The sequence below is a fragment of the Artemia franciscana genome, chromosome 4, assembly GCF_032884065.1.
Source record: "Artemia franciscana chromosome 4, ASM3288406v1, whole genome shotgun sequence".
Classification (NCBI taxonomy): Eukaryota; Metazoa; Arthropoda; class Branchiopoda; order Anostraca; family Artemiidae; genus Artemia; species Artemia franciscana.
In genome coordinates this window covers 52,603,427-52,617,841 of record NC_088866.1, presented here as the reverse complement: position 1 = coordinate 52,617,841, position 14,415 = coordinate 52,603,427, and the positions used below count along the sequence as shown (strand labels likewise).

At 34.9% G+C, this 14,415-nt stretch overlaps 1 protein-coding gene across 4 annotated transcripts in view; it reads left to right on the top strand.

The window, feature by feature from the left end:
* LOC136026574 (equilibrative nucleoside transporter 1-like) overlaps positions 1 to 14,415 on the top strand; it is a 112,123-nt gene that overhangs the window by 81,695 nt on the left and 16,013 nt on the right. For all 4 annotated transcript variants that reach the window (XM_065703278.1, XM_065703275.1, XM_065703276.1 and 1 more), the window contains one exon: positions 5,825 to 6,056. In XM_065703278.1, coding sequence (XP_065559350.1) covers positions 5,825 to 6,056 — 232 coding nt within the window. The remainder of the gene's footprint in view (positions 1 to 5,824; positions 6,057 to 14,415) is intronic.

The window sequence follows — 14,415 nt, the reverse complement described above, 5'->3', positions numbered from 1 at the left end:
ATATATATATATATATATATACTAGCTGTTGGGGTGGCGCTTCGCGCCACCCCAACACCTAGTTGGTGGGGGCGCTTCGCGCCCCCCCAAGCCCCCCCGCGCGCGTAAGTCGTTACGCGCCATATTAGTTACGCGCCATTGTAGCTGTGTCCCTGTGTTTCACCTGTGAATATAGATAGATTTATATATGTGTTTCAAACTACGTAAAAATTGCGAATATACAACATTTTTGGCTTTCCCACTACTGGGAGCTTTCCGTTTCCAATTGCCAGCAATTGATCTGAAAATGTTTGACCAGAGTCATCGTTTTGCAATCGGACACGCATATTTGTAGTTAATTTTTAATATTTTTACGTGTGCCCATAAATTAGAATTTTTCAGGCAAGCATTCATTTCGTCTGCAGGAGTTAAACTACGTAAAAATTGCGAATATACAACATTCTTGGCTTTCCCATTGTCTGTGCATATACAAAGCCGTATGCACTAATAATGACGTCATATGCAAACGCTCTTTTTACAAACAAACAAACATGCATACACACAGCTCGTTTTTATATAGATAGATAGATAGGTAGATACAATACAAATTAACTGCGTAAAACTTGCGAATATACAACATTTTAAATTGAAAAGGCAGATCCGTTGGAATCATGGGAATGCGAGGAATAAGAACAGCCTCACCCTATAAAGGCCCTGTCAAGATTGTGGCCTCTATTAGGTTTTCCATTGTGTTTTTTTTACGGCAAGTCGCGTGCCATTGCAAAGCTTTGGTGGGTTGATATCTCTTAAAAGTATTATTGGTACGCCTATTTTTAGTTGTAGCACGTGTGGTGGAAACCCTGAAAGATCTATGGAAATTAAAAATTCAGATGGATAATTAACCGTTTCATTTGGTTCCAAAACTGTGTCGACTGACTTGTAAAGGACTGCCTGGTCTCGAATCTTGGTCAAAACAATATTGTTGATTTCGTGGACGTCTATATTTTTGGGTGCGAGAATCGCTCTTTCACTTAGCCATTTATTGTTTTTATAATTTTTTAGAATATTCGGAAATACTTTTTCAATCAATTAATTTTTGGACGTCACTAAATTACAGAAATCAGCAGGTAGTTGTATACGTCCTGAAATTGAGTCTATCGTATCATAAATGTCTTTTTGTTCCGACGTTAACTTGGAAATGTTATTTTGTACATACGACAATAGATCATTCGTACTGTAACTTTTTTCACGATCCAATTCTACACATGTCGAAACAGCAGCGATACGGTTAGGTGAAGGCATTCCCAAATCCTGAAGAGGTTTGTTTGCCATACGTACGCACAAATCTTCTATAATAACTAAAGTGTAGTTATAAATTTCTGATGTAAAATCAAAAGTCATATCTGACGTCTCTAACTGTTTTCGATGGAGTATATCTTCGGCCATTTTTGACTTACATTTTTCCCATAACTCTGTAGGAGCTGATGGAGAGCAAGTTGTTAAAATGATGCCAAACAATGCACGAATTTGACTTGGGGTTGACGTTTCGCACTAATGGGGAATATGGAACAACCCACTGGTTATCTACTTCGATGGTGGTACCGTTGCCATTGTAGGTCCTTCAGTCATTTTACAATTAGAAATTTCTCTTTCAACGGTCTTCTTACAATTAAAAATTTGTCTTTGAACGATATTCTTAAATACCTGTGTCCTGGTCGTCATTTATATTCTCTGTGTCCCGGCCGTAATTTGTGTCCCGGTATCCCAGTCTGTAATTTCTCTTTGAGTGTCCCGGTCGTTATTTATATTCCCTCTGTCCCGGTCGTCATTTGTGTCCCGGTAAGTAATTTCTCTTTGAGTGTTTTTTCTTTTTAGTATTTTTTAGATTTTTACATTTTTTCTTTTTTCAGTTTTCTTTTTCTTCTTTATTTTTCAGCTTCACTATGAAATACATATCGCCGAACCTTTGTTTTTTTAACGAAAATCTGGTAGGCATTGATGACCTTATCCGAGTCAAAATCCCAAACCCAATCGTCATCGCTATCATTTTCAGTTTTGATATGTTTTGACTCACGCTGTCCAGGTGGATCTTCATCTAACTGCGCGGTTTTGCGTTCTTTAGCCTCAAGCCTGTTTCCTTGCTGTTCTTTTGATTCCTCGGCACGCTTTCTTTTCTGACTTTCTCTATCAGCAGCAAGTTTTTTGGCATAGACTCTTTGAGCATCTTCATCGGCTTTTGCCATTGTAAGTTCATCAGTCATTTTAAACTTAAACATTAATAGATTTCTACGTGAACATATATGTCTTAAATATCTTTAATGACGTCACCGTCATAGCAAAAATGACGACAACTAACTTCATGACGTCAGCTGACACAGAAACATGACGTCACCTGATCCACAGACAGACACACAGACAGACAACTTATTTTTATATATATAGATATATATACGTATATTGTACTTAATATGTTTTTACTTGTTATGCTTATTCGCACTTATTTTAACCCAACGTTTGCTTGGATTCAAACTGAAATTTTTATTTTTTGTTCGATTCGTGACCTCAGTCAAACCAAAATACTCAGGACTCAGTCAGAAAAAAAATAATAAAATAAAAAAAAGAAATTTTCTTTTTTAATTTTTAACTATGCATACATAGCGTATGTCCGCCCCATTCTGGAATATGCGTGTCCTGTTTGGGTGCCCTCAGGACTGAGAACAGCGTATCTTTGTCAGGAGCTTGAATCGGTTCAGAAGCGAGGCGTATCGATCATCTTGGGCCGCCGTGACATCCCCTACGAAAAGGCTCTGGAAGTGCTAGGACTGCCGTCACTCCAAAACCGGTACGAAACTCTGATAATGAGTTTCGGAAAGTACTTGCTTTCTAAATCTCAGCACTGTGACATTCTACCTGATCAACCTCTACCATCAAGAACGAGAAAGCAAGATAAGTTAGTTCCCGTTAAAACAAGAACAAACCGATATGGTAATTCTTTCGTCCCGGTTTTCGTCAAAATGTATAATAAGAGTTAATATTTATAGTTTTATTTATATTTACTAGTGCAGCTTGATTTTGTATATGTTGTAAAAAAACACAAATCAGCGACAGCTTTCAAGTTTTTGCTATTAAACCTGTCTACTACTACTACTACATAATTTTTTTTATGTATAAATATTTGTTTTTATGATAAAGTTTAAGTTTTAACTTACTTTTTTATGCTATTTTATATATGCCATTTATGCTTAATTATTTAAAAGTTATTATAAGACAAGTAGTATTTGCTATAGGTTTTTGAAAAAAATTATGTTTTAGTATAAATTTTATTTGTAGTAAAGCCTGCTGTTGCCATCTAGCGTGGGCTATTCGTTCATATTTTATGTTGGTGCCAGCTGAGTAGGCTAGATGCCATTGGTTGTTTGTATGTGTTTTCTTGAGAGACAAAATTGAGTTGCCTCCTGAAACCGCACAGTGGATTGCTATTCACTTAGCAAAATGGGGATCGGAACTGAATCCCAGCTACCTTTATTATAAATAATAATTGCCATATTTAGCTACCTTTTTTACCATATCTACTTCTTTTTTTCTATTGCCATATTTTCAAGTCTATTTTCTAGCATTTTAAAACAGAGCAGTAGGCTTAGCTAGGTCAAACTAATACTTGCTAAACTAATTATTTGAACTGAACAATTAAAATTAACCTATTTAATTAGAAAATAAATACCACTGAACTACAACTAAAAAAACTTATTAAATTTATACTGTTTAATTATTTAACAGTTTTAAACCCAGTTTATGCTATTATTTAACAGTCTTGACCTATATATCTTTTGAGCTAGCCACTGCTGGGTCAATGAAGAATGAAGCAGAACAAATAAAGTTTACGATCAGAAATGAACAGAATGAACAGACAAGACAAATAATATGAGCAAGATTGCTCAGTGGAATGATTTGTTCGAAAACCGAATTGAAAATCATAAGAAATAGTAATGCATCACCTTTTCAAAAGTTTTGCCAAACACAGACAACAGAGATATCAGCCGATAGTTAGCTGGATTAATTCATAGCCCACCTTCATTTAGAATTATTATTCGGACAAACTTGACTGCCCTCGAGAATATAACATAATGATAGGAAAGGTCAATAAGTTTGTCAAGGTATAAATAATGGAAGTATAAACTTGATTTCTAAGTTGGAGGATTTTCAGGGTCAGATGACATGTAATTCTTGAGTCCCTATAAAAATCCAATTAATTTCTGTATCAGACACTGGTTCAATGAACATTGGCTTAATACAAAGAGGCCTTGTAACGAATAAAAGATAATAAAAAAAGGAAAAAGAAAGATGAGACCTGAAACCGTATAGTAACGGGGAAAAAGCAGCAGAAGCTTTCTGTTTTACCAATATTTGCAAAACACGAATTAAATTCTTTTTGAAAATTCGTTGATAAGCTTATCATCGACAACCAGACATAAAGGAGACTGATGTGTGAGCCTGAGGTCAGAATTGACAACCTATTTAATTATGTTTATAGATAATTATATTTGAACCTAATATAGCACAGTGGATTGCAGTGCTTGGCAATGCCGAGCACCCGGGATCGATCCCCGCTGCAGCAAGGTTGGGCGACAATCTGTGAAAAACACCCTGTAAATGTCCCTGTAAAAACACCCAGCAACTGAAACGTCGACTCGACGCCATGTGCGCCAGCAATGGCTCAGGAGGATCTTTATCCTTTCTTTATAACCATATTTGATTAAATCTAATTCATAAGTATAATCATGTTTACTTATATTCAATATTCATTTCTCTTTTTTCACTTTCTCGCTTTTATTTCACGTTTCACGTTTCGAATTTCTGTTCGTTTTCAAAATGTATGCATTTCGACTATAAGGAAAATATTAATTTTCAGTATTTGGGGCAGTGTTCTTTATTAATACCATAATTTCTACTAGTGGAAACTTGACCATTAGTGTTAGTGAAATCTTTTGTAATTATGTCCATGGTGAAAATGATACAGTTAATTGTTATAGGAAACTCATGATTCTTAATGTTAGCCAACTTCATGATTATCAACTTGCTATTTTCGTATTTCAGAGTATTTATGGTTTGTCCCCTAAAATTTTTCGTCAAATGTTTACAAGGAATTCTTCATACCACAGTTATTAGACATAATACCACAGTATGGTATATGAGTGTCGCAGCTCTCAGAGGGCAAGTTTTAGTCCCAGGTTTGCTGGACCAGTAGTATGGAATGCTTTACCAACGAGTGTAAGGTTATCTTAAAATCTTAGCCATTTTAAGATTAGACTGAAGAACCACCTTCTGGGACGGGACTAAGTAAATAATTTAAATGTGATGGCTTATTGTTTTGTTTTTTAAGTATGATTTTTCTCTCTCTCTCTCTTTCTATCTCTTCTTCTTCTTTATTTTCCTTTTGTCTTCTCTTTCCCATTTTTTTGTCTCATTTCATTTTATTTAATTTTTTTTATTAATATTGTCGGTATTGTTGTTCATTGAATGTTTATCAGCCACTAATAACAAGTCTTTGGCTTTCTAAAGTGGCTGATGTGGTTCTCTTGTATATTGATGATCTGTATAATAGAAGTGTCTCTCTCTGTCTCTGTCGAAAATAATGACATTGGTTGTCACGTTAAACATGGCCGATTTAGGTCATAATTATTTCGACAGTCAGGGGAAATATTAATTTAATTTCTCTTCTTCTTGTTTAGATTGTTATGGTAACGTTTTTGAAAATCTTGTCACCGGAATTAAGTTCCGGGTTATCAATTTCCTATAGGTGTGCCTGTTAGAGTTCTATATCATTACCATAATTTCCTCCTTTTAGGGGAAACCTTACTATCCGTGTTATCAGCAGTATATTAGTCATGGTGCTTGTATTCATAGCAACAGTTATACTGGCAATGGTTAATTCGTCAGAATGGCAATATGAATTTTATGTAACAACAATGGCATTGGTTGTCATATTAAATATGGCCGGTGGAATTTATCAGAATACTGTATATGGCATGGCTGCCAAACTGCCTTCTCGATACACTGGTGCTGTTGTACTTGGATCGGTGAGTTTTTTTCACTATTTTTCTGTTTGTTTTTTCACTATTTCGCTGGTTTTTTTTTCTAATTACGTGCTTCCTCCGCTGTGTCGACTTCGTGTCAACATACCGGTATTGTTCTTTGTTCGGGGCCTTTATGGCACTTTTTTTTGAAAGTTTTAGGGAATACGTCATCTACTTTTGCTCTTGCTGTAGGGAATGTGGCTCAGTATCCTTTCATCGTGGCCTTGGGTTTGGTGGTTTGATGCAGTTTTTAGGCAATAGATGTCGTCTGGGTCTGCCCCTGCTCTGGGGCCTGCATTTGAAATCTCTCTGTCGCAGGGTCTTGCCTCCTTAAAAGTGGTGATGCCTGAAGTGAATTTTGGTCAGGCCACCTAACTTTTGGAATCTGAATGGGCTAGAACAAAATAATCAGTTGTCAAGGCTTTCCTGGTGTAACGGCCACGTTTTGCAACAATTTTAGAATAGCCAATCTTTAATTTGGTTTTTATGTTAACAAGAGTATGATGCCTAATAGAAATAGTGGTAGTAAAAACAGTTAAACCTAACCAACAAATAGAAGTAACCCAGGGGATACAAAAACTGCTGCAATTTAAATTCTCGAATGAAGAATCACTATTAAAAATAACATACTCATATTTATCAACATTTAGATCTAGCCCTATATTACGAAATGAAGAGGTGACTTGTTGTACAGAACACGAAAACTCGGTTCTAGTTATTCGAAGTCCCGAAAAACAAGTAGTTGAAACACTTGTAAAAACACTCTCTCAATACAGAAATAACACGTAGGGTTTCAATAAAACGGATTTTATTCAACGGGTTTCAATAAATTCAACGGGTTTCAATAAAGAAACCCGGTTCTAGTGATTCGAAGACCCGAAAAACACGTAGTTGAAATACTTGTAAAAACACTCTCAATACAGAAATGAAATCTATAAGGAAAGTGGACTTGACCTTGTCGAAAGCCACTTTGAATTGGCATATGGCCAAAATAATCACTATTAGAAAACTGTAAACGTGCGCATAGGAATGATAATTTCAGAACTTTCAAAACTGAAATAACCGAAGGATTAACACTAAATTGACTAAGACGAAACTAAGCTTGAGACTGAGAAACCGAATCAAAAGCTTTGGACCGGTCCATAGTACAGAAATTTAGGGCGTTTCGATTAGACGCTGCCTCTTTGACAAGAGAAGCTAAGGCACAATGAGCATGCTGAACACTAATTCCAGGGCTGAAACTAAACTGATTTACATCACAATTCGCAAATTGAATTTTACGAAACTAAAAAATATAACAAAACTAATATAAATGAATTATACAAAACTAAAACTAAAAATACAAAACTAAAATGTGATAACCCTTATTTAGTAACGGTGAAAGGGTAACTGAATAAAAACCACAATTCTAAATGACATTTCACAATTTCATCTTACTTACAGCACTCTTAAAGGCTAATCACTTTCCAGGTAAATTATTATCAGATATTTTGTTTGATTGTGAAACAAAATTCGTGGATTTATGGGAAAACGATCGGAATTAATAATTTTGTCATAAACGGGACTTAGAGAAGTTTCTCCCGTGTCTCTATTGAGAGCTACCTTTTCGTGTGTATGTGCTTTTTTATCTAGACTGCTTCCCTGAAAACCTGCGTGAAACCTGTAATTAGCATATACGGGCTACACGAATTAGGGTGGTTTCCGTGCTTAAGGATGGAGGGATGGGTACACACTACTGAAATTAGCCTATACGAGCTACACGAATTAGGGTGGTTTCCGTGCTTAAGGATGGAGGGAAGGGTACATGCTACTGTAATATAAGACCTTAATAAGACAAAATAAGACCTTAAGTGAATATTGAATGTTAAGTGAATATTGAATATTAAAGACAAAATAAGACCTTAAATTGTATTTGAATTCAATCAAATTTGAGTGGAAGCTGTCCAAAGGGAACCAAAATCCCCTTCCCATACCTGTAAGAACACATTCAGGTTTCATTTCCCCTCTCTCTCTCGCTTCATTTCTCCCTCCTGTGAGTATGTGATTGGCTTTTGTTGTCAGAGAAAAATAATTTTGGCAACTCAATTGAATTCAATTTTTTATTTAAATACCTTTTGTGCTGTGTCTCTTTTAATGCACAGTAAAACTGATTTATTGCCAATAAAAACGTAAAACTATTTGGACTTTAATTATGTTCCCGATCTTATTATTTAAAATTTCTGGTATTTTTATGCTCCCGTGTCCTCGGGTCAATGTTTCTTAATCTAGTCAGATTAATGTAAATCACTGTTAAAAAGTGTAGTTGACCTTCGTCCTTTCATGTAGGACTTATTTGTTCAGTTTTTTCTTCTTCATCTTTTATGAACCTTTGCAGCTGAGATTTTTAATTTCTATTTTCAATTCTTGAGAAAATGTCTAGCATTGCTAATTTACGACTTTTGTCAGTCCAGTCTGAAGAGAGGCACTGCTTGTCCAATTAGGGGTAAAGGTCGGAAAGGCCACATACACCCTTTGTCATCTGTTTTTATCAAACACTTCGTGGTAACGAACTAGTAAGGAGCGACCTGGCTCAATAGTAACTGAAACTTTAAAAAACAGAATTTTGGTACCAATAGATACATCCAAAGAATGGGATTTTAATGCTGATTTTAAATGTATAAGTTTTATCAAGTTTAGTCTTACCCATCAAAAGTAATGAGCCTGAGAATGTTCGCCTTATTTACGAAAAAGGGAGAAACACCCCCTAAAAGTCATAGAATCTCAATGAAAATTACACCATCAGTTTCAGCATATCACAGAACCCCACAGTAGAGGTTTCAAGCTCCTATCTGAAAAAATGTGGAATTTTGTATTTTTTGCCAGAAGAAAGATCACAGATGTATGTTTATTTGTTTTTTTAGTTTTTTGTTGTTGTTTTTTTTTTTCGCCAAGGGTGATCGTATGGACCCACTGGTCCTAGAATGTCACGAATTTGGCACATTATAATTGAAATTAAAAGTTTTGGTGTTCTTTTTAGTGACCAAAAGAAATGGAGGGTAACTAGGCCCCCTCCCAAGCTAATTTATTTCCCAAAGTCACTGGATGAAAATTTTGAGAAATCCATTTGATTCAGCATAGTCGAAAAATCTTATAGCTATGTCTTTGAGGACGACTTAATCCTCCATAGTCCCCGGGGGGAAGGGCTGCAAATTATGGACTTAGCCAATTTTTTACATATAGTATTGGTTATTGGGAAGTATGCAGACTTTTTCAGGGAGATTTTTCTGGTGATGGATCGGGGGAGGGGGTTACGTGGGAGGATTTTTTCATGAGGAATTTGTCATGGGGAGGGGGAATTTCCATGAAGGGGGTGCTAGATTTTCCAGCATTATTTAAACAAACTAAAAAAACATTAAATTAAAAAAAACAAGTTTTTTTAAACTGAAATTAAGGAGCAACATTAAAACTTGAAACGAACAGAATTTGTTATGTATACGAAGGGGTTCGTCCCCTCCTCGATACCTCGCTCTTTACGCTAAAGTATTTTTAGTAATTTCAAAAGAGCTATTTATTCTAATTAAACAAACTTTGTGATGTAGGGGTCATTCTTGAAGAATTGGAACAAAGTTCGAACCTTAGTGTAAAGAGTGACGTATTGACGATGGGGTCACGATTGACGATTGACGATGGGGTGTAAAGAGTCACGTATATGACTCCCTCATATACGTGATACAAAAATATACGAATATAGAAGTTCATTACGCAAGTTAATTTTGTAATTTACGTATATTTATTACTAATAAAAACGTTCGGAAATGAAATTATAAGTTCTAGTGGCCTTTTTAAGTAACAAAAAAATCGGAGGGCAACTAGGCCTCTCCCCCGCCCCCTTTTCCTCAAAATTGTCCAATCAAAATTTTGAGAAAGCAATTTACCCAAAAAAGCAAAAATTAATATGCAAATTTCGTTTAATTATTCATGTGCGATGAGCCAAAATCAGAACCTGCATCAATTCAAAACGTTCTGAATTTAAATAAATAAAAAAAATTTTTTTACTGAAAGTAAGTAGCAACATTAAAACTTAGAACGAGCAAAAAATATGAGGAGCTGTCCCCTCCTCAAAGCTCCGCTCTTTACGCTAAAGTTTGTATTGTTTCATAAAGTAGAGTTGTGAGACAGAGTCAAACTTTAGCGTAAAGAGCAGGGCGTTGAGGAGGGGACAGCCCCTTTCATATACGGAATAATTTCCGTTCGTTTTCAGTTTTAATGTCGCTCCTTACTTTAAGTTAAAAAACTTTTTTTAAATGTATTTGAAACCCTTGCATAATTCCTGATCAAACAAGGCACAACATGCCTTCCTGTCTTCTTAAAAGTTGGTGGTGCGATCAACTTATCCACGGTTTGTTACTTTCAGTTAAAAAAAAAACTTTTTTTTATTTAATGCATTTAAAACCCTTGCATAATTCCTGTTCAAAGAAGGCACAACATGCCTTCCTTTCTACTTAAAAGTTGGTGGTGGGTCAACTTATCCACAGTTTGTTACTTTCAATAAAAAAAAAAACTTGTTTTTATTTTTATCTAATGTATTTAAAACCCTTGCATAATTCTTGTTCAAACAAGGCACAAGAGCCTTCCTTTTTACTTAAAATTTGGTGGTGGGATCATCTTATCCACAGTTTGTTTCGGATTCCTGTCTTTTTTCTGTGTATTTTTAACGCCACCTATTCTATTCCCATGTTGATGTACTGAAAATTTTCTCCTATTCAAATTCAAAAATTTTATGACCTCCAAAGTTGGAGAAGGTAAATAAAAAAAAAAATCGACAAATATAACATATAACAGATCCCATATAACATAATAAAATACAAATATAGATGTCCTCTACATTCAAAATTCACAAACCTAAATTGTCTTTCTAACACTTTATTAAATTTATTTATTATTATATCAACGTATATGATCAACAGTGAAATTTTTAACTTAAATTATCCTTCTATCACTTTTGTTTTAAAAGGTCAAAATAAACAAACCTATATTATTCTCATAGCTCTTTATTATTCATTTTTTTTATATCGACTTACAATATCAACAGTAAAAATTTAGAGAATATATTTAAAAATATAAATCGAAGTCATGGTGGTTGAAAGCTTGGGCTAAATATTTGATATTTCCCCTCCAAGCGGGCGTCTTTTCGTGGAGGGGGGCAAGGGGCAGTTGTCCCCCAAAAATATGTAGAAAAAACATATTATAGAGCGCATGCCCCCTTGACTATCTGGATATGGATCCCTCTTGCCCCTCCCCCCAATAACAATTCTTGAGCTACGCCCCTGCCTCCAAATGGTATTTTTTCCAGTTTACATATTTCCTGCAGTTACTTACTGCTTTTTTTATGCGATACATTTTCTCTTATAAAGTTTAGAAATGCAATTTGACCGCGTACAGATTTTTTTAAAAGCCTTTAAAGTGTTTTTTTTTCACAAGAAAGAATGAGGGTTTGAACACCCTTGTTGACATCAAAATCATGTGGGGATCAGAATCAGGCCATGGAATTTGGTTTCTATCACCGAAGTCTTTGCGCCAAAAAAAAAGATAAAATTCGATATAAAAAATAATATATGCGGGCCAAGGCCGTATCCAGGGGAGGGATTAGTGGGTTTGAACTCCTCCCTCGAAATTTTTGTCCAACACGTAAAAACGTAACAAAAATGAATATAAACAAATTTTTGATGTATTTTTTGAATATTTTTGCAACCCCCTCCCCGAAGAAAAAAAGAATCCTGGATGCTCTGATGTGGGCCTAAAACGCATTTCATTTTACCAATGAACCCCCAGTGATTAGGCTCGCCTCTCGTATGATATACATTTTATGGGTGCAGATTGTTGCGCCCAATCTATAAAATAATACCAATCCTTTTTTTAAGATATCTTTTTTTTTAATTTAGATTATAAACAGCAAACTTTTATTCTCTATTTATATAAGAACGTATTTTAAAGTCTCTTACGCCAAATTCTATTTTGGACTCTGTACCTTGATAATATTCGATGAGAAGGTAATATTAAACGAAAGATCTTTATTTATGTCCAAGAAGAGATGAAACAATTGAAAGACATCTTTTCCTCTACATGTCTTGAAATATCTTTTCAGGATGACACTGTGGAAATTTTTTTTTCTCTTTTTTTCTTTTTTTTTAAATATTGGTAACGGAAAGGAAAGATAAGTCTAAAGTCTATGAAATTCAACCATGTCAAGGCTATAAACTTTTATCTTTTAAAATTGAAGATCTTTAAATTACGGTCCTTAAACTTGAAAGCCTTTATAGTCCTTAAAATTAAAGGAAAGTAGGTGGAAAGTCTTGTGAATTTTATGTGAATTTTAGAATGGAATTTTAGGTTAAATGTAGACTATGAAGTTTTACCCCTTTAAATTAAAGGATTTACGGTCCTTTTAAACCGAAGGTCTTTCAGGAAAGGAGATGAAAGCCTGTTTTCCAGAGCCTTGCTCTATTTTTTATCCAGTTAACCATCATCCAAATTATTGTGAAAAATCTCTAATAGAGATGTAGAATTAACATCTCTATACAACTCCTGATCTACTTCCCTTCGTAATTTGGTCTTCTATACCAATGGCACACATTTTGTCACTAATCAAAAAATACTACTGAGCCCAATTTCATTTTTCACTTGCGGTTTTTCATAATCACATACAACATTCATCGGTAGAGCTTTTGCTAAAATTCTGACAGGAAGTGGTAGATTTTGTTGAGCAAAACAACCGAGAGATGGTTTATACAAATTTTGGCCGGCATATATGATTAAAATTCTCTGTTCTCCTCTTAAAAAGTCCCATGACTAACTTTCTATAAAAAACCAGGAGATGAGGCCTATGAAAGAGTAGAACCCAAATTTGACTTCAACTCGTTTCTATCGACCTTGTTCCGACGTTTTTACCGACCTTGTTCCGATTTTTTTTTTCCATATACTATGTCTGGTCATTTATCAGTGAAAGCATAAAGTTGATTCAAGCCATTGCGCGAAGTGGCTGCAGTCGTGTCTTGAATACAGTTACGTGTATCGTTCATCAGTTATCATTATTTTTTGTATGATTTTCAAGTCTTTGATTTTTGTATTTGCATATTCATTTGATTGAAGTCTAAATAATGTTCCCTCCTCTTCGTGGTTGAGAGAAAATTCTCTCAACCACGTTTTGTGTTTAACTACTTAGTCATCATCGATTTGACAAATTAAACTATCTTTGCGAAATTATTTAATTTCTTTATTTACTATACCTAATGTAGATTTATTTACTATATGTAAATGCAGTCTCAAATTGCTAAGGACGTCAAAATAAAAACGTTATTTGCTCTTCAGACCCTTCGTAAGCCTATTCCTACTTGGCAACCCTGATTCTCTAATAGTTTGCTGCTGACATCACAACTTTGCTGTGTTTCTAAAGTACATATCTGTCTTTGTTGCCACGTTAAACCGTGACAATAAAAAAAATATGTAGCTAAATTTTTATTAGTTAGTTTTTTGTCCACAAAATTTCAAATATTAATAGTGTGTTGATTCCCTAATCTTCAAACGGAATCTACATCGTATCGGCTCTAATAAATAAAAGTGCCACATATGCCATTTTGGTCGAAGGAGGTTGGAGGAGGAGCTTGCGTAGCTGTGTCGGCCTCAGGCGGCTTGGTGCTGCAGTGAGTTGTGCAAGGAAAAAGGAGAAATAAGACAAAAAACGAAATAATCGTCAGTTGGTTCAAAATACAAAAAGTAATCAATACCTCTGAAAAGAGCATAAAAAATTAGTTTAGAATATGTTTTTGTTATCCCCATAAGCCCTCATCCTTCAGAGCCAACACAGAAGGCAAACTTTTCCGTTTCGTTTTCCATGAACTTGTTTTTGTGTTTTTTTTTACTCTCCTGAAAAGTTACAAAAATGGCATATGCCGCATTTTAAATCATTTTTACCTTGTTTTTTGCCGATTTTTCGCTAATATTTCTTTTCTTTTAATTCGGCGCTCATTACTACCAATACACTGTCATCGGCCATTTAAGAGATTAAAAAAAAAGTGTTTTTTTTTAACTGAAAGTAAGGAGCGACATTAAAACTTAAAACGAACAGAAATTACTCCGTATATAAAAGGGGCTGTTCCCTCCTCAACGCCCCGCTCTTTACGCTAAAGTTTTTTACTGTTTTCAAACAGTTCGTGGTAACGAACTGTAGTAAGGAGCGACCCGGCTCAATAGTAACCAAAACTCTAAAAAATGGAATTTTGGTACCAATAGCTACATCAAAAGAATCGTATTTTAATGCTGATTTTAAATATATAAGTTTCATCAAGTTTAGTCTTACCCATCAAAAGTTACGAGCCTGAGGAAA